This window comes from Podarcis cretensis (genome assembly GCF_951804945.1).
Source record: "Podarcis cretensis genome assembly, chromosome: Z".
In the NCBI taxonomy this organism is placed as follows: domain Eukaryota; kingdom Metazoa; phylum Chordata; class Lepidosauria; order Squamata; family Lacertidae; genus Podarcis; species Podarcis cretensis.
This window is the reverse complement of record NC_137184.1, coordinates 33380539-33400001: the sequence shown is the minus strand read 5'-3', so window position 1 is coordinate 33400001 and position 19463 is coordinate 33380539. Positions and strand designations below refer to the sequence as shown.

Sequence of the window (19463 nt, the reverse complement as noted above, 5' to 3'; positions counted from 1 at the left end):
TTGTTGTGGTTCAGAAGCCACCTAATTCGGTTCTGATCAACACACTCCCACCACACATAACCAGCTGCTCAGAAATGCCATTTCCCAGCCAACACACACACACACACACACACACACACACACACACACACACACAGCTGGTCAGTACAAGAGAAGCAAAGCATTTACCAAGCGGAAACTGTTTCTCAAGAATCACCAGACAAAACTACGAAGACCAGAATGGAAGTATGCAATTGTTTATTCTGCTTTCAAGACAAGAAGGATTTCCCATTTAATACAAAAACAACAACATGTGTCCAAAGTGTCGTGTAATACTGATGATGGAAATCATACCGAACCCAGCAGGGCGGGGACTGCGAAGGCTAAAGGTATCCTCCTGCAGAGCCTCGCAGTCCATCCACGCACACACACACACCAAAAAAAAAAAAGATCACTCTAGCCCAATTTTACAAAGCTTTAACAAAATACATAAAAAAAAAATGCTGTATCAAAATCTCAAGTCAGGGAAAAAATAATTCAGGGTAGGATGAGGAGGTAGGCTGAAAAGGCTGTGCTTATTTCAACAGGCACACACCCACACGCAATTCCCTTTTTTGCTGCTCCTGGCTCCAATTTCAGGGAAAGGGAGAATGAGGCAGAGAAGAAGCTGAAGTGAACAAGCAAGGGCTGCTACCTTCGCCAAGGCATTTTATGTGCTTATAAAGCTAGGAGGTTGCTTTCCAAAGAAAGAAAGCAGTTGTGAAAAACCCTACCGAGAACTAGCACTCAGCAGAATACGTTATTTTGGCCGTGTTCACATGAGCAAACGAGGTACACCATTTGGAGATATTCGGGGAGGAATGGTTGGCAAGAAGCAGTCTTGGAAGAGGGGAAGAGTAGCTCCTTCCCTGGCAACCAAGAAAAACCACTGAAGAAAGACCAGGTGCTCCTTTTTCCAACAGATGCTTCGGCTCCCTCCTCACTTTTGATTCCCAGGAAAAATGCAGGACTTCAGGCATCTTTACACTGCAATCCTATGCTATGGCTCCTCAGAGGTTTAGCCCCGCTGGGAACTGCTCCATGGTAAAGGAGTTTAGGAGTGCAGCCTTAAGAGTCAATTCATCTGAGCTGTGCAAATGTGGTCTTAGTGTTACATCAGCTGCTTTGCTTCACTACGACATCCAAAACCAAATGGCAGAGCCATGGGCAGACTGCGAGGCAAAGCACCCGGTGGACTTCTAGCCCATCCTATTTCCATCTTAAGAGTATCTAACCATGCACTCCTTATACCCTACCTTGACCATCAAAAGCTAGGATCTTGGAGAGGGCACTCAGACCGCTTCCAATAAAATATTTATTAGGGTCAACCAACCGTTTCACAGCCTTTCCAGAAGACACACAGACTGGGGCTTTGGCAAATATCAAAGGAAGAGAATTCAAACACTAAGAGCAGCTCTGTGCCCGGCACGGCCAACCTGATACAGTATGCAGTATACTTAAGAGAACATTGCTGGTTGATCTTAAAAGGTAAGGTGGGGGTGGTCTTAAAGAGAGGAGGGGAGGTAGTCTCTGATGTAAGCGGGGCTCAGGCTATTAGGGAATTAGTGTTCTTAACCAGCGTCTTCTACTGGTCTCAGAAGCCAACAAGGAGCTGGCAAAGGCACTGAAGCACTGGTTATCGTGTGCTCCACATGAAAAACCTCCTTCAGAGAGCAGGGTCTCAGCATTTTGCACTGGCTGAAGCCTCTAAGTTGTCAGCAAGAGCAGCCTACCTAAACACATGACAGCAGTCCAGCCTTAAATTTAGGAAGACATAACTGGAGGGGCTGTGAAGTAATGGAAGTTAGTGTTGTTTTTTCTCAGGCTACTTTGGTTCTGGTTGTTTCTGCCATAGGGAAATGAAACAAGCTGAAGGAAAGGGCTTCTTTCTGAAATTCTAAGTTATCGCGCTTACATCAATAGGAGTTTTAAAATAATGTATATTTGAAGGAACAGAATTTTAAATGTGGATGACTAGGCAACTAAGCTTTCTTAACTCCATGGACAGCTCTACCAGAAACCCTCTCCCCCAACCCACCCTTTCTTAAAGCTAGTGTGCTCAAGAATTTGCAAGCTACAGAGGAAGGCAAATTCCACAATGCACAGCCCAGCTGGGGCCATGCAGTAAGTCTGCCAGCCAGCCAGCACCCCTGCCTAGAGGAGCTGTGTTAACCATCTACCCTACACAAATTGTCCCTTACAGCACTCCTTCAGAATAGCACAAACAACATCATCATAAAGCAGAGTAACACCTCTTGTGACATCCGGTCCTCTCCAGTGAACAGGTCGAGAGCAGTCTGATCAAACAGGATTTCAGTAGCTTGAGCCTGCCAAGGAGTGGGTTCCCAAAACTATGTATAACTTACTATAAAGTGTCCCAAAATTCTGAAAGCAAAGAATGAAAAAAAAAAGGGGGGGGACAGATTAGAACTTGCAGGGTTGAGATTCCAGAGTTAGTCTTTTGCAGTAAAAACAACAACATGGTACAGTCTTGTTCAAACTGGGGGTGGGTCATAGCTCATTAGTAGAGTATCTTCATGCAGAAGGTCTCAGGTTCAAATCCCCAACATCTCTAGGTAGGGCTGGGCGAGACTCCTGTCCTAAATCCTGAAGAGCAGCTGCCAACCAGTGCAGACTACTGAGCTAGATAGGCCAACTGTGTGATAAGGCACTTTCCTATATTGTCATGGGTTGCATCCAGCTACGTTCTACTCAGAGTAGAGCCAACTGAAATTAATGGACCTAAATGTGCCATGTTCATGCATCTTAATGGGTCTACTCTGAGTACAACATTGGATACAACCCTATGTTTCTAAGCTGCATCCATCATAGTCATGAGCATATGGAAGAGCCCATCAGGCCAGAGGTTTGTTTAGACCTTCCAGTTTCCCACAGGAGTCAGCCAGATGCTTTCCAAGAGTCACAGGACCAGGGCAGGGAAGTAATGGTCCTCTCTGGATGTTGTTCCCTAATGGCTGGCACGCAGGGACTTGCTGTGGCTAGTAGCTGACCTATTTCCCATGCATTTGCCTGAAAATGCACCACTTCTCATGGGGGTGAATCCCATAGTATTAACCATGCAATGTGTAAATAAGCACTTCCACTGAATCATTCAGTGGATATCAATGGATACCCTCCAAGTTCTAGTATTGTAAGAGAGCAAGAGAGAAAAGATCCTCTAGCCACTTGTAAAGGTAAAGGGACCCCTGACCATTAGGTCCAGTCGCGGATGACTCTGGGGTTGCGGCGCTCATCTCGCTTTACTGGCCGAAGTAGCCGGCGTACAGCTTCTGGGTCATGTGGCCAGCATGACTAAGCCGCTTCTGGTGAACCAGAGCAGTGCATGGAAATGCCATTTACCTTCCCGCTGGAGCTGTACCTATTTATCTACTTGCACCTGACGTGCTTTCAAACTGCTAGGCTGGCAGGAGCTGGGACCGAGCAACGGGAGCTCACCCTGTCGCGGGGATTCGAACCGCCGACCTTCTGATCGGCAAGTCCTAGGCTCTGTGGTTTAACCCACAGCGCTACCCGCGTCCCACACTTTCTCTATACACAATGCATAATTCTATGCACCTGCATCATCTCCCTTTTTCCTGAAGTTTAAAAAGTTCCAAAATTTGTAACCTTTCCTCATAGGAATGTTGCTCCAGCCCCTGATTATTTTGATTGCTCTTTTTTTTAACACTTCTGCCAGCTCTACAATATGCTTTTTGAGATGCTGCACCACAGGTTTACACAGGGACATTGCATTTGTGGGGCTTTGGCAAATGCAGAAATCACAAGCGCAAGATGCATTTATGTTGCGAAGTGAAGCTGTGCAGTACTGAGTATGAAAAATGCGTTTCACTAAAGAAGGCCCTCTGTGGCATAGGAAGCCCATTGCACCGGGATCACAGGACCAGTAGTTTCAGTTTGTATAAGGCTGCTCATATGCAGAAGGACTACCTAGGCTGTCCAGTGGGAACTTCAGCTACTGAACTGCTTAACCTACATATTCTCTTCTGCTGATTTAGGAGAGCACTAAAGACCCTATGAAACCTGGAGCCCTTAAACCTTTTGAAACCTTCCTAGCTCTCGGTCCTAGTTTTCACCAAGCATCACAAAAGCAGTTTCTAGCCTAGCTTCACCCCCCATAAGGACTAGAAACTTGCTTTAAAAAAATTAAATGGAAGCTAAGGTTTTTGGGAGCACGCAATACTGTGTCAAAATCTACAGCTGCATGAACTCGCAAGATGCACACAGCACTGCAAGTAAAGTGCCGGGCAGCAAATAAGGCAAGATGCAGCGAGGACGGCATCACAGCAAAGAGGCTCATACCTTGTAGTGAGTTGCAAGCCTGCAGGCTTGCTGGTTAAACCATCTCGTACTGATTATTTGTGATGGACCGGGACAGGCAACAGGCAAGGACAATTCCCCCCAGCTGAAAAGAGAAGGAAGAGGCAGAGTTAGCCGGACAGTGACAAGTTAAATGCTTGACATTCCACAGCCGAGAGCTCCAGCCCTTTGCCAGCTGCTGTGGCGAAAGCCCAAATCGAATGGAACCAGCAGCTGCTTGTATAAGCTAAAAGTGGGGTGAGGTTTCAAAAATGAAAGAAGTCCCCAACAACCTATTTTGTTCAACCTTTGGTGTAGATAAGGGAAAATATCTTAATATGAAAAGGAATTCTTGGTGTCCTCACTTGTCAGCCCACACACCATGCATAATCTACCATTTCATGCATTTCATGGAGATTATATGGTTATCTTTGCCTGTTTATGTAATTGAACTTTCTTGGCTGCAAGGAGCATGGAAGCCAGATGCTAAGAGCGCTTCAGCACCTGGCGCCATGGTAAGGGGGCAAAATCCTGGTATTTATTCCTTTATAGGAGGTGGGGAACCTGCGGTCTGTATATTTCATTGGATTGCATCTCTTATCAGCACCAGATAGCATGTCAGGGACGATAAAAGCTGAAGTCCTGCAACACCTAGAGGGCTGCAGTTTCCTGCACCCCGATTCACATCCAGCTTTTCAGCCAACACTTGTAACCTTAGTGTACAGCATAGTGATACAGTACAAGGTATTAAATGAAACAAGAGGGAACAGGCGATGTTTACCAACGATAAAAATGCCATTTTCATCTATCGGCCAGTCCCCTGGAAGTTGATGACAGTAGCACATAAAAAAGATTGAGAGGGGGCATGTCATGTTCTTGAAAACTCTCCCGTGTAAAAAAATATTGCCCAGCTCTAAAAAGCCAGCACACCATCGTTATTACTGCTATGATTTATTGCATCTGTTAGTTGCTTTTATACCAAAGGCTGGATTCGAAGCTAAGGAGATTGCTCCATCAGGACAAGCCTGTCTGCTTGCTTGGTGGAATGGTCTCCCCTCTCCGCCCCCACATGGTTCTGGGGTTCTCCCGACCTCCCAGAGCTGATTTTGGGAGGTTGGAGGGAGAGGAGAAGGAGGAAAGCCCCAGCATGCTAGCAGGACCCGTGCTGGCTCCCGCTAGTGCAACCATTTAGATGACTCCAGCCTGAAGTGGCTTAACAACAACAGAAAGTACAGGCAGATAAAATAAATTAAAAATGTACAATACAAAATTCCTAAAATGCTTGTCCAATAATGCACTAAGAAAAGCAAGTCCTACCCCCACTTCACCCAAATTATGAAAGGCACATGAGGCTAAACAAGCACCAAAATTCTGGATAAATAAAGATGTCTTAGCCTAGCATGTAAAAACTGATGATGATGATGATGCCAGGCATGTTTTCCTGGGGCTGCATTCAACAGACAGGAGCTACCACTGGGGGGGAAAAACACTTCTCATGCAGGCCTCCTCCATATCTCCCTTGGGTGAGGCACATGGAGAAGTGTCTCTGATGAAGGTTGTACTCTGTCACATTGGGGACAAAGACTTTTTAAAAAAAACTTAGGAGAGCATTTTGAAAAACAGCATCCTAGCTGAAGTAGAAAATTCTACCGCCTCATACGGACTGGCTCAGCCTGCTGCAATCTGAATCGAAATACTCTTAACATTGCAGGATGCGCAAGAGCTAATTTCATTGAAGAGTTCCTCAAATATTTTTTTAAAAAACTTACAATTGTATTTCGCTGATGATCCAAGTATACCCACTTGCATGGAAACAGAGCACCCGAGAAGCTTTCTCTCAAGGTGACCTCTTCATTTCCTGACAGTGCAAAAGCGGTCAGACCAGAAGAGACAGACACTGTATTTTCTATATCTGTGCCCGAGGCAGAACCTTTTCTGAAACATTATAGAGGGGGAAAGGCCACACATTTATGGTATTGTGACTTGTTAGCAATGTTGCCAAAGGCGATGGAAAAGGAACAGGAAAACAGGAAGTGTCCAATTGAGTCTTGGATTGAGAAAGATCCTTGGAAAAACTATAGTATTTGAACACTAAGAGCAGATGTCCGAAGTACGTTTCGGGGGTCTAATCCGGCCTGTTGGTTGGTTTAATCTGGCCCCTGGGGTAAAATACTAAAAAAAACCTCAACAACTTCAATCCTAAAAAAAGGTTAACATCTTTGGTTGGCCCTCATGGCCCTTCACTTCATCAAATCTGGCCCTCCTTGAAAAAAGTTTGGACACCACTGACTAAGAGCAAACACAGCTAAGTGGGTGCTAACAATGTTATAGCCAACATGGGACCACTGATAGAGAAGAATGTAGGCACAAAGGACCTGCTGCATCATCTAGTCCAGCTTCCTGTTCTCACAAAGGCTGACCAGATGCCTGCGGAAAGCCTGCAACTAGGACCTGAGGACAACACTCTGCCCACCTGAGATTCCAAGCAACTGATATTCAGGGACATCATGCCTCTGACAGGGGAAGTAGAACAGAGCCATTCTGGCTATGCAGAAGCGATGCATCAACCCAAGATTTGCAGAAATATAATCTTTCAGCAGAAGAAACCTGATGGGCAAAACCCAAATCTACTAAAAACATGTGGACATCTGGGTAGGCATGACTGGCAGCCCTGCAGATATAATTTTGCAGTCATTTTGCACCCAAAGAGCAAAAGCTCCCCATAAATTACTTTCAGCCCATCTAAAGCAGAGAGAACAAATGTTGCAATGAGTCACATAGCTGGGCTAACATGATAGCACAGTAAGAGATGGTGCCCATAGTTTTTCGTGGGCTCTTGTCTTCTAATACTCTTTGCTGATGTGCCAGCTTAGTACCTAGCAAAGGAAAACAGGAAGAGTATCCAGCACCACTGATGCTAAGCAGGGCTGGACCACATCACTACATGAATGGCAGACCACTCAAGAGTTTGACATCAGCTGCTCAGAGGCTTACTGGGGACTGTAGTTTGTTAAGGGTGCTGAGAGTTGTTAGGAGATGCCCATTCCCCTCACTGGGCTACAATTCTGAGGCATTTTATCTCTGTGACCCACTGCTTCACATAAGTGAAGAGCTGTGGCTCATTTCCCGCCATGCAAAGTGTTTTAAGCTGGACTGTGCTATGCCTGGGTTGCTAAAACTCTTGCTTATAGCTGCTCTAGACAGGTGTTTTTGAGTCCTAAGTATCCAAGCTCCCAGCAGGATTTGGCACCACTTAACACTGCTATTTTCATGTTGTCAGCATGTTGGAAAGATCAGGCTGGTGCATGCCACCCACATGTCCATGCTGTGAGTGGCAACCTGGCCACACACAGTATGTTCGTATGTTTCCTGGCATGGAGCGAACAGTCTGAGTTATGTGAAGGGGGGGGGGGGGAATGGAAGGTATTATCAGCTGGCTGCCTCCAGATTTGCCATCTGACTCCACACTTCTGAAGGGTGCTGTATGTGTGCTTTATATAATGATAAGAAGGATCAAAAGGCCCAGCAGGGTGGGGCGAGAATGAATTCAAGTCTATTAGGGCAGAAGAGGGTCAGCTGAACCACTATCAAAAACTTTACCTGGAAGCAAGCAACGCCAAAGGAGATCCCTGCTACAATGCCCATTTTGGAGTCCATTGTCTGTATCACCAGCCTGAAACAACCCTACAAACGGGAAGCGGGGGAGAGAGGGGGGGTAACATGGTTATTCAAGCTACCAGGCAACTCCTACTCATGAAAAACAGGAAGCACTTACAGCCCTCAAAGGATCCAAGCATCTTAAGTTAGCAAAGGACTTCACAGCAGGATGTCCACTGAACTGACAGAGGCTGTGTCAATATTAATGTTTTTGACCTCAATACAGGTCCTTTATTGCGGTGTAATTTAAAACAAACTATTGCTCCCTGTTTACGGCAGGAAGACTATATCCCCTTATCAGCCATACCAAACAGTGGAACATCGTAGGGGAAGGGATTCAAAACAGCTCTGATGGCCTTGAAATAACCTCAGCTGCTGCACCACACTGGCCTGCTTCTCGCTGTCACATCCCATAGGTCACAGACGTTAAGTCTGCAGTTTCTACTTAAGGGATGTGGAATTAAACACAATAATTAGCATGTGTGTTTCATTTCTTCCCCACAAAGAGAAATGCGTGTCCGCAGGCAATTATTTCCCTATTTCTTGTCTGCAGTCCTACACTATCTCTAGAGAAGTCTGGGTTCTTCTTTCTTGCCAGAGGCTAAAGCTTCGTTATTACAGCAGCTCCTCCTGGCCTGTTAATAATAATAATAATAATAATAATGATGATGATGATGATGATAATTTATTTATACCCCGCCCTCCCCAGCCAAGACCGGGCTCAGGGCAGCTAACAACCAATAATAAAAACAAGTTGATTAAAATACAATTTTAAAAAAATTAAAATACTACATTAAAAACATTAGGATGCAGCCTCTTCACAGGAGGAGAAAGGAAAAAGAAAGGGGAGGAGGGAATCAAACTGATTCTAAGCCAAAGGCCAGGCGGAACAACTCTGTCTTACAGGCCCTGCGGAAAGAAATCAGATCCCACAGGGCCCTGGTCTCATGAGACAGAGCGTTCCACCAAGCCAGAGCTAGTGTTGAGAAGGCCCTGGCTCTGGTTGAGGCTAATCTAACTTCCTTAGGGCCCGGGACCTCTAGGGTGTTGCTATTTATGGACCTTAAGGTCCTCTGTGGGGCATACCAGGAGAGGCAGTCCCATAGGTACGAGGGTCCTAGGCCGTGAAGGGCTTTAAAGGTCAAAACCAGCACCTTATATCTGCCCCTGTACTCCACCGGGAGCCAGTGCAACTGGAAAAGCACTGGGTGAATATGCTCCCATGGCAGAGACCCTGTGAGGAGCCTCGCTGCAGCATTCTGCACCCACTGGAGTTTCTGGGATAGCTTCAAGGGCAGCCCCGCGTAGAGCGAATTACAGTAGTCAAGCCTGGAAGTGACCGTCGCATGGATCACTGTGGCCAGGTCGGGGCGGGAAAGGTAAGGGACCAACTGCGAAGGTGGAAAAATGTCGCCTTGGCTGTTGCTGTAACCTGCACCTCCATGTAAGCCCCTTCTTCCAAGCCACACGGAGGGAGACAGCTTTGTGTTGGCTTACATGCTCATACACCTTCCCCTTTGCTATTGCTGGATTCTTCAAATCGTCTATCGTGCAATTCCCCAGAGACTTGCAGCAGCTCATAGGAATCCCTTTCTGTTTATAATAGGCAGTTCGATTCCAGTCGGTGTAGTCCGAGACACCGCAGCAGTGCAACTGTATAGGACAAGAGGGATGGCAGATAATTATTATTATTTAGGGGGGGGGTGGTTATAACAAAAAGTAACTCAAAGCCTATTACAAACATATATTAAAGCCAACATAAATTTAAAAGCTAAAAAAACACCCATATTTATTATTTTTAAAAAAGGCATTTCCAAGACATCCCACCCACAGGAGGCCACATATAATGAATGACACCATTTGGCTAGCATACTCCAGTCCCACATTCCTCTGAAATAAAACCAAAATACCCTTTCACCCCAATCTGCACAGCTACACACACACGTGACTGCTTCTGATGATCTCCACATGTTCACCCACCAAACAAATGATTTGCCAGGGGGCAACTTTAGCAGACCACCTCCCCTAGACAGGCCAAGCTGATCTTTAAAATCTTCCCAGGAGACCCTCCCAGCTGCTTGTTCCACTTTGGAATGCATTTCCTCAAATAAGTCCTTTAACGCCTCTTAAAAATTTGTTTTGTCCTTGAGCCCTTTTGGACTTCAATTTTTACATAGTCTGACACTTTTGGGCTTTTTTAAACCTTGTTTTTAGAAAAGATTACTGAATATCGTTGCATTTTTATTGTTTTAGCATAAATGGCTTAGATTTGCATTATGCTAAACTGTATTGAACTTCTACAAATAAAATAATAACCATTTTTTACAAAAATCCAGTCTGGTTGGAATTCTGCATCTTTCAGCAGTCTAACTCTTTTCTGCTCTGCTGTCTTTCACTAACACCCCATGCTGACATGAATTTCTTCGCGGGAAGAAATAAAATATATAGCTTCAGGACAGAGGGACCTATAACTCTCCAGATGTTGTGGACTCCATCTCCCATCAGCCCCTGCCACCACAACCAACCATCAGGGATGATGAGAGCTGGAAACAAGCAATATCTGGAGGTTTCCATCCCTGGTATAAATGGATAAACTATCTTGTCTTTGGTCCTGATCCCACTGTGCAGCTCCAAACCCACAGCCTACTGCAATCCTGTGCATGAAAGGAAGGAAGATATATTTTCCTTCCTATGCAGCATGTAAGCCAAGAAAGAAATAAAATGTAGCTCCATTCTCTTTGGCTCTGGTCCCGTTCACTTCTGACTCCATCCCTCAAGAAATTGCACCTGCTAGGGCAGGGAAGCAGAAACTGTGACCCTTCCAGATGTTGCTGGACTCCAGCTCCCATCATCCCTGACTCCTAGCCATGCTGCTAGCCCTGGGGTTGATGGGAATCAAGAGCCCTACAACATCTGGAGGGATGCAAGTTCCCATTCTTTGTCCTAGGGAGTGTGGTCCTCGATGTAAAAAAAAAAAAAAGGTTCCTCAGCCCTGGCATAGAGTAGGGATGACTTCTTCAAGCAGGGCAGCAAAGAGGAGAACCAAACCCTCTTTGGGGGGGGGGCGGACTCTACCCGAGCCATGATGTCACTACTGCTGCCTAGGGTTTGGGCTTTGTAAGCTGAAGATTTGCCTTTCGCACAGAACACCTGCTGAGGCAGAAACAGCAACAGCTCCACCTCCAACTGTGTTTAGGACATGGGATACGTCTTGCAAGCATGAGGGGGGACATCAGGCAAAGGAAGATAACACAGGGGGTCTCTGCGACAGGCATTTTTGTTCTCTTTCTTCCTCTGCACCCCACTTTGTAGAACAGGCTCCTTTTTAACTGCTGGGACCTCCACAAAGAGAAGAGCATGCATAATATACCAAGTTTAGGCCAGTATACTGAATATGCCAGATTTAGGCCAGTTGAAAAAAGAGAGGTGAATGCTCACTGTGCTCTGAATGGTATCAACCGCTTTGCTGCGTTCATCTTTGGTCCCATCGTAGGACTTCATGGCAGCTTCAAAGTTATTCTTAAAGCTGTCTTTAATCTGAGGAGAAAATGCAGAGAGAGAGAGGCCATGACCTAATTAAGGAAATATTAGTCAATCTGGTGTTCATTTTGCACAGGAATAAATCAATCAAGTTTTAAGTGAAAAAGTACACTCCATTCATGTGCAGTGGTTGGAGACCCCTAAGAAGAGGCAGTTCCTCTTACACTTATAATTATATATCTATATCCCACTTTTCCTCCAAGGAGCTCAAGGTGGCACATATAGTTTCATCCATTCCCCATTTTACCCTCATGACAACCCTGGCTGAGTGGCGATTTAACCCTAGTCTCCCAGGTTGCAGTCCAATACTCTTACCCACCATTCCACACTTCACTAGTGAGGAGAGGTGTCTGTTCTGAGATGGCGCTCCTCCAAAACATGCACTATGGCAGATGTGGCAAATCTTTGGCCCTCCAGATGTTGCTGAGCTACAACACCCCTCAGCCATGGCCAATGGTTCAGCAACCTCTTGCTGAAGGGCCAGAGGTTCACCTGTGTTATGACCTTTCGGGTACAGCACCTACATATCCATTTCCATATGAAAAGCCTTATTCAAAGAACTCCAAAGTAGTCCTTGTTAGTCAGGTTTTCTTTCTGTTTTTTTTAAAAAAAGAAGCACCTTCTGCTATGAAATTCAGTTAAAATAGACTCCTTGCTCCATGGCTGAATGTTGTTCGTGCTTGGAACATTTCTACAAATGTCATTCCTTAGGTACGCAGAGCATCTTTCCCCAACCTAGTGCCCTCCAGATGTTTTGGATGGCAATATGACCAGTGGATAGGGATGAAAAGCATTTTTCAGGAGCAAGCCAGCAATAACTCACACGGTGTCAGAAAGTTAACTATCTTTATTCAAAGAAGCAAAACACCTCAAGAGGCCAGGCCTAGTGAGCGCAGCAACTCTTCCTAGTACATCTTGCCCCAAGGACACAGCTGAAAGGACTGAAGATCCCTGCCTTCCCATAGCTCCTTAAGTCTCCTCTTCCCCAGGTTCCTTCCCAGGCAATCTGAGACTCCTTCATCTTGCAGGAAGCCCAACAGGACTTGGAGCCAGAGCCTACAACAGCCGAGTCAACCAATTCTATTCTTGACCCCATTCTTCATCCGAGTTCTACAAGGACCACACCAAGACTAAAGACAAGAAAGCTGTGTCATTCCCCATCCCCTGGACTGGCTGTAAGTAAGAAGGCAGGAAGGTGGGGGAAGCTGAGGCCAGAGGGAGCATCAGTACCGCAGTGCCCCGGTTAACCCAATGAACCAGCCTCCACTGTCTATAGAGGGCACAAGGCTGAGGAAGGCTGGTCTAGGGGGTTACACTGACCTCAATGGCACAGACCCTGTTTTCAGTTAAAGCAAGTTATGGTCACCGGCATGAAGCAAGAAGGGGGAAAGAGCAATTCCGTATTGACCAATCCCACTGATAAGGAAAAAAACAAAACAAAGCAACACCAACTCACCTCATGTCGGAAGACGAAGCCCACAATGGCAGCCACAAGCACAACAAGGAAGATGAGAGTTAAGAACATGGCATACTGTGGACAGAAAGGAAGGATCAAGACCAGCAAAGTTACAACCCTGCTACTGCCATATGATTTACACAGAGAATCTACACCACCGGTACATGGCAAAATTGTGCAAGGAGAGTTCTGTAACTCCGCATTTGGGTGGAAGGCTGCAGCACAAGTCAAGAGTTTGTGTTAAACTTCTCCTCTGTTTAGTTATCTAGATAAAGACAGCAGCTGGATTACCCTGAGTAAAAACAAAAATTGCATGAGGTGGTATACATTATGGTAGCTGAAGCTGCTGGAATACTGATAAACCCAAGAAAGGCCATTTGGAACAGCCAGTCTCTAGTGGCTGGGCAAAGCAACACTAGATGATGTTTTCAAAATGTGCTCTGCCATTGAGATTTATTTAATTTATTCATTGCATTTCTGCACTCAAGTGCCTCAGAGCGACTTACCCAGTAAAAAATAAAATGGCAAAGACATTAAAATCAGATTAAAAACAGCAGTCAATGAAAACACTCATCAGAGAGTATGTTTTAAAAGAACAAGTCCTACCCACCCCACTTAAAGGATCAGCACAATGAGGCTGTTAACATAACTACCTTCCCAGTTTAAAAAATATGCCCAGGTAAATAGAAATGTTAAAACAGACAGTGATGCTTCCCTGAAGAGAGCATTTCACAAATGGGGAACTACCACTAGGAAAGGCCCATTCAGGTCCAGAGATGGTGACCTGGGTAGAATACAGAAAGGCGATAGGCATTTGGACAAAAATTCCCAGTAAGACATGGAAATATTTTGGAACACCTGTTCTTGACAGCAACAGCATCTCAATAAGGAGGACCATTCCTAGCCAAGATTCCGCATGCCCTTCTGAAAGCAATGTAATTGCATATTAAGTTTTCAAATAGCATCCGCACTGGAGGACTGAGGAATCTACGTTTGTATATGTGACCAAAATAAAACAAGAGGATTGTTTTCATTCTGCTGACTACTATATGTAGAATGTCAGCAGATATATCTGCTGGGACCTGAGCATAACAGCGCTCTTCCCTACCAGCAACTGGTATTCAGAGGCATAGGACCACCAATAGTGGAGACAGAAAACAGCCACAGCATGCAAAACGCCATTAAAAAAAATTCAAATGGGTGAATGGGGAGATATAGCAGTTATCACCAAATGGCACAGTTGGAGGGATCCTGTGAGTTTCAAGGCAGGTGCTGCAACCTCGTGCCCCCTGCTACTTACCAATTTCAGCATCCATGTGCTTCCCCGACATGTCGCGAAACAACCAAAGGTGCCTAGAAGGACGACAACTGTGCCGGTGCCAATGAGGACATAGGGGACGTTCGTAGCCTTCTCATTTAACAGGGAGAAATACACCTCCAGGCCTACCTTCCCCCAGATGCCGACTGCCAGAAGGACGATGCCAGAGAACTAGGAGGAGAGGGGGCGGGCGGGAGGGAGGGAAGGACTCCATTAGCCACAATGAGCCACTTGTAAAAAGTTTCTGTAGACACATTTTACTTTTTAACAGCCAGTTAACAAAGAACTGGCAATGCATGAAGCAAAGGTCCACACCTTTGCAATGTGCTAATTCATCCTAATGATCAGCAAGCGATACCGGGATTCATGCCAAGACCCCATCTGCGCTATCCATTTAAAGCAGTACTGTACCACTTTAAACGGCATGGCTTCCCACCAAATTGTTGTTTGTTAAGGGTGTTGAGATTTAGGGCATCTCCCATTCCCCTCAAAGAACTACAATTTCCAGAGTGGTCGAGCAGTTCCCAGCAAACTTTGGGAACTGCAGCTCTGTGAGGGGAATAAGGGTCTTCCCACTGTATCCTTAACAAATTACACTTCCAAGAATTCTTTGGGGGAAGCCATGACTTGTTTACGGCGGTATGAAACTGCTTTAAATGCAGAGTGCAGGTGGGGCCTCAATGAATCCCCATTCTGCCCCATAAGCAGACACAGAAGAGCTAGGAAGAAATCTACTCTTTCCTCACCCTTAGCCCCTTCCTGTGATCTAAGCATGAAAATGAGCAACTAAATTCACAGTAGCTTAACCAGGCAAGTCCCACCACTTGTCAATGTCCATGTCAACGTCCATCCCATTTTCCACAGAACAAGACTGGCAGGTGTCCCCCACCCCACTTGATGATGGCATGCAATAAGCAACATCACTAGGAAGAGACCCAGAAAGAAAACCTTATGTGTCCAGAATGTTCTCGACTGCAACTCCCATAATCCCTGACCATTGGTTATGTTGGCTTGGGCTGATGGCTGAGTCCAACATCATCTGAAGGGTCACAGGTTTCTCATTCTTACCTTTTACCAAGCCAGACTATCTGGAAAACTAGGTAAAAAAAGGTAAAGGACCCCTGGACCATTAAGTCCAGTCAAAGGCAACTATGGGGTTGAGGTGCCCATCTCGCTTTCAGGCCGAGGGAGCCAGCGTTTGTCCACTGACAGCTTTCCAGGTCATGTGGCCAGCTTGACTAAGATGCTTCTGGTGCAATGGAAACACCATGATGGAAACCAGAGCGCATGGAAATGCCATTTACCTTCCCACTGCAGTGGTACCAATTTATCTACTTGGCCCTGTGTGCTTTCGAACTGCTAGGTTGGCAGGAGCTGGGAAAGAGCAACAGGAGCTCACTCCATCATAGGGATTCGAACCTCCAACCTTCCGATTGCCAAGCCCAAGAGGCTCAGTGGTTTAGACCACAGCGCCACTTGCGTCCCTAAACTAGGTAAAAAAGGGTAAAGGACCCCTGGACGGTTAAGTCCAGTCAAAGGCGACTATGGGGTTGCAGCGCTCATCTCGCTTTCAGGCCAAGGGAGCCGGCGTTTTTTCACCTATTTGGAAAACTATACTATGACTGGCATAGGTTTTCCAGCAGAGGCCTTTCAAGTCACCTGGAACCAAATCCTTTGTCGTAGCACCAGTTTTAAGAGCTTATTGATTGTCGCTTTATTTGAGGTGATGTTTTAGTTGGGGTTTTGCCTTCTCTTTATTTTTTAAGTCTATTTGCTAGCTCTTATATAGTATTATTTATACGCTGTTACAGATAGTTTTATTCACATCTTTGTACGCAGCCTTGGAATCTTTAGATAAAGAGCAGCTAATAAACATTTTAAACATAATTTGAATAAACTGGAGATGGTGGCAACTGAACCTGAGACTTTCTGTGTGAAAAGGATATGGTGAGTTACCACTGAGCTCTCTGTGGTCTCAGAAGAAAACAAAGCTACAAGTCTAGAAACACCTGTGTAAGCTGGTTCCGCTCAAGTCTTTCAAGCTCCCATAGCAATGTATAAACACAGACTGGATTCCAAAGGTATGTAACCTGAGGGAATTTGTTTCCCCTGTCATAAGGTTTTCTCCCATTGCCTGTTTTTTGAAGCAGCGAGGCAAACCGAGGACTGTTTCTCAGGCCACCGCAGCAAGACCATTTCATTTGCACTCAGAAATGATGTTTGAACATGATTTTTATTTTGATCCATCCCTGTTACGTCAACATGAAACTTGCCCTCTATATCGTTTTCTCCACAGGATGTGCGGTAGTAAAAGAAAAATAGTAATTAACTTTGCAGCCCAATCTGTTAAAATTAGAAACTTATTTTTATAAGAAGTTTTACAAAGGAAAAAAAGAAACACAGAGGGGAAAAGTGAAAGCCAAAACCCTCATCAGATCACATTCAGAATACATCTTAATTCAAGCATATAAATCAAGCATCCAAATGTCCAGATACACAAAATTGACTTTTATATGCAGGATGTTCAAATATAGCCTGGGCTATAAATCCTCAGACCACTGCATTATAGACAGTGGGTGGGTGTTTTTCCTCCTTCCATGCAATTTCTGCATTGCAGGGGGTTGGACTAGATGACCCCTGGGGCCCCTTCCAACTCTACAATTCTATGACTCTATGTGGGCTTGCAAAATTCACTTTCGTTAAAACAGAAGCTTATCTAGTATTGTACCAGAACCATGGAGAATTGGTCTTGTTTTATCTTTTCTGCATTATTTACTTAAAAGTGTCTTTTTATTCCTTTGCACCAAAATAAAAACCTGTAATTATTTTTGAGAGAGGAGAGAGAGAGAGAGGGTACAGAACCTGCATGCCTCAAGGAGAAAAGTGGCTCTGCTCCTTGAGAAAACCACACTCACCTGATTCAGAAGCCTGAAGCAGCAGTGATGAAAGGAAAGGACAGGATTACAGAGTGCATTCCACATGTTATTTGCTACTAACCAAAAAAAGCCAACAAAGCAAAAAGGGCAAATTAAAAAAAAAATGAGCAAAGGGAAAGAGAGAACCAATTGCCACAGGGTTTTCTAGCACAGAAAAGCACATCAGCGCACCAGCACACATTATGCCATCTGTGCCACAGACACGGGTGCAATGCTCACACTGCTAAGCTGCCACCACCGCCAGGAGTGGAGCTGGAAAATTGGGATTTGTTATTATATCACTGAAGGCTTATGAGAGATAGAGGCTCTTTCCTACAATGTGAGGTTCAGACTGCTGGAACAAGCTGGGGGGGGTGCCATTCTCCCCACCCACACCCACCCCAACTAAGTCCATGCAGAGTTGACTTCTGCATAGTTCTTCTCAGTGGGCCTGGAGGGAGAGAATATTCCTAGGGCGACAAACCTTTCTAAGATGGATTTTCCATACTGTATTGTTCTTTACTGGATCACTAGAAACAAGAGTGGAGGCTGCGAAGAGTATGTCTCTTCCTACAGGTGAAAAGAGTCTGTGGGATGAGCTGAGATTGGAGCTATAGGGGACAGTGGCCCTGCCCCATTATTCTCTATGGAGTAATGAGATGCAGATCAGGGTGTTTGTCTCATTTCTCTTCCTACAGGTTCAGAGGCACTGTAAAGGAAGGGAGGGGCCGGGTGTACAGTTATCAACTATAGGGAAGGTCATTGTTTGGAGGGGAGGATAGAATTACACAAATATACCTTAAAACCTTTGTAGGGCTGGAACTGTGCCCCATTCTTCTCTACAACAGAGGTGACTAACCAGTGGTCCTCCAGGTGATGCTTGGACTCCAAATCCCATCAGCACCAGCCAGCAAAGCCAATGGTCAAAGATGGTGGAAGTTGGAGAACAGCAGTATCTGGAGAGCCACCCTTCATTTGGGGGTCTCTAGGAGAAATCAAGGAGTGTTTGTTGTATGTTGCTGCTCATATAAGGTTAGGGGAACCATAGGGGAAGGAGGAGAGAGCAGTAGTTATTTCCAAAGGGAAACTGGGGAAGGTGTAAGAGAGAGTGAGGTGATATATTAAAGAATTATAGCGAAATGCTTTATACGTCTATAAGGGCTCTGTCCTCTTTGGGATAAAGAGGTGCAAGCCAAGCATTTTCTGTCCTACAGTGTTCTAGGAAGAGAAAAATGTGGGGAAAATGTGGCTGGAGGCAGCTCTGTATGGATAGACTCCTATCTATTTGCAGAGCGGAAGAGAAAACTCTATGCTCCCATTATACTCAATGCATAGGACAGGATTACATCATCCTTATTAGTATCCCTATTCTTTAAATTTATTGCCCTCCCTTCACCCTAAGATCCCAGGGCAGGTTAGAACAACCTTAAACGCAGTGTTACAAAGTTTTCAAAACTTGCAATTACGCCGCCCGCCCCCCGGCCCATTCCGCCCTTACACAAATGCATATGGAACCAGCCTGCCCTGCGGTTGTCTATAAGGTTGCCAGAAGGGGGAGAGACGGGGGGGGGGGGCCTGCCATCTGTTCTATAACACTGAATGGGACGGGAGAGACTGGAGTGCCGGGGGGGGTCATTGTTCTCTGTAGGGCCAGCAGGAGACGATACATCATGCTATACACAGGAACAGCAAGTGGGGTCAGCAGCGAGGGGGTGGGCGGGTGAGTTTGAGGTTGTAGCGTGGGGGTGTCTCAGGAGGGAGAGCGTTTACCCACCTGTTGCCTATGGGAATAGGAAGGGGGCGTGTAAGATGCAGTGCTGCCCCCCCAGGACAGGACGAGCAGCGTGCCCCATTGCTGTCTATGGGGTTGGAGAAGGGTGAGCTGCAAGGACCCATTGTTCAGTGGGGCGCCCAATAGCGGGGTGGGCTTCGGGGTGGGGTTTTCCTCCCGAGAGGGCTCACCCAGAACACGAAGCTGTAGATGAGCAAGATGCTCTTGAGGCAAGTGATGACCGGCTTGGTCTGCAGCCTCCGCGACGGGGACGCCATGACCGACCTAGATAGACCGGCAGACCTGCGATGGCGCCGCTTCTTCGCTCGCTCAAACCCGCCACGCACAGCGGAGCAGCTGGACTCCGACTCTCTCTGACGCTTGCGCAGATGGAAATAGGCGAGCATTTCCGGAAGCTCCCGAATCCTCGTCGTGGATTGTGGGTGGGGTTATTAAGAAAACACGAGAGTC

At 45.9% G+C, this 19463-nt stretch overlaps 1 protein-coding gene across 1 annotated transcript; it reads right to left on the bottom strand.

The window, feature by feature from the left end:
* Window positions 1–220: 220 nt before the first annotated feature.
* TSPAN6 (tetraspanin 6) lies at window positions 221–19382 on the bottom strand. The gene is made up of 8 exons (XM_079962472.1): window positions 19184–19382; window positions 14289–14477; window positions 12989–13063; window positions 11431–11529; window positions 9490–9645; window positions 7936–8019; window positions 4339–4441; window positions 221–2403 (listed from the first exon to the last, which is right to left on the bottom strand). Exons 1-7 carry the CDS (start codon window positions 19268–19270, stop codon window positions 4373–4375), a joined length of 759 nt encoding a protein of 252 aa, XP_079818598.1. The 5' UTR covers window positions 19271–19382; the 3' UTR covers window positions 221–2403; window positions 4339–4372.
* Between the last annotated feature and the right edge of the window lie 81 nt (window positions 19383–19463).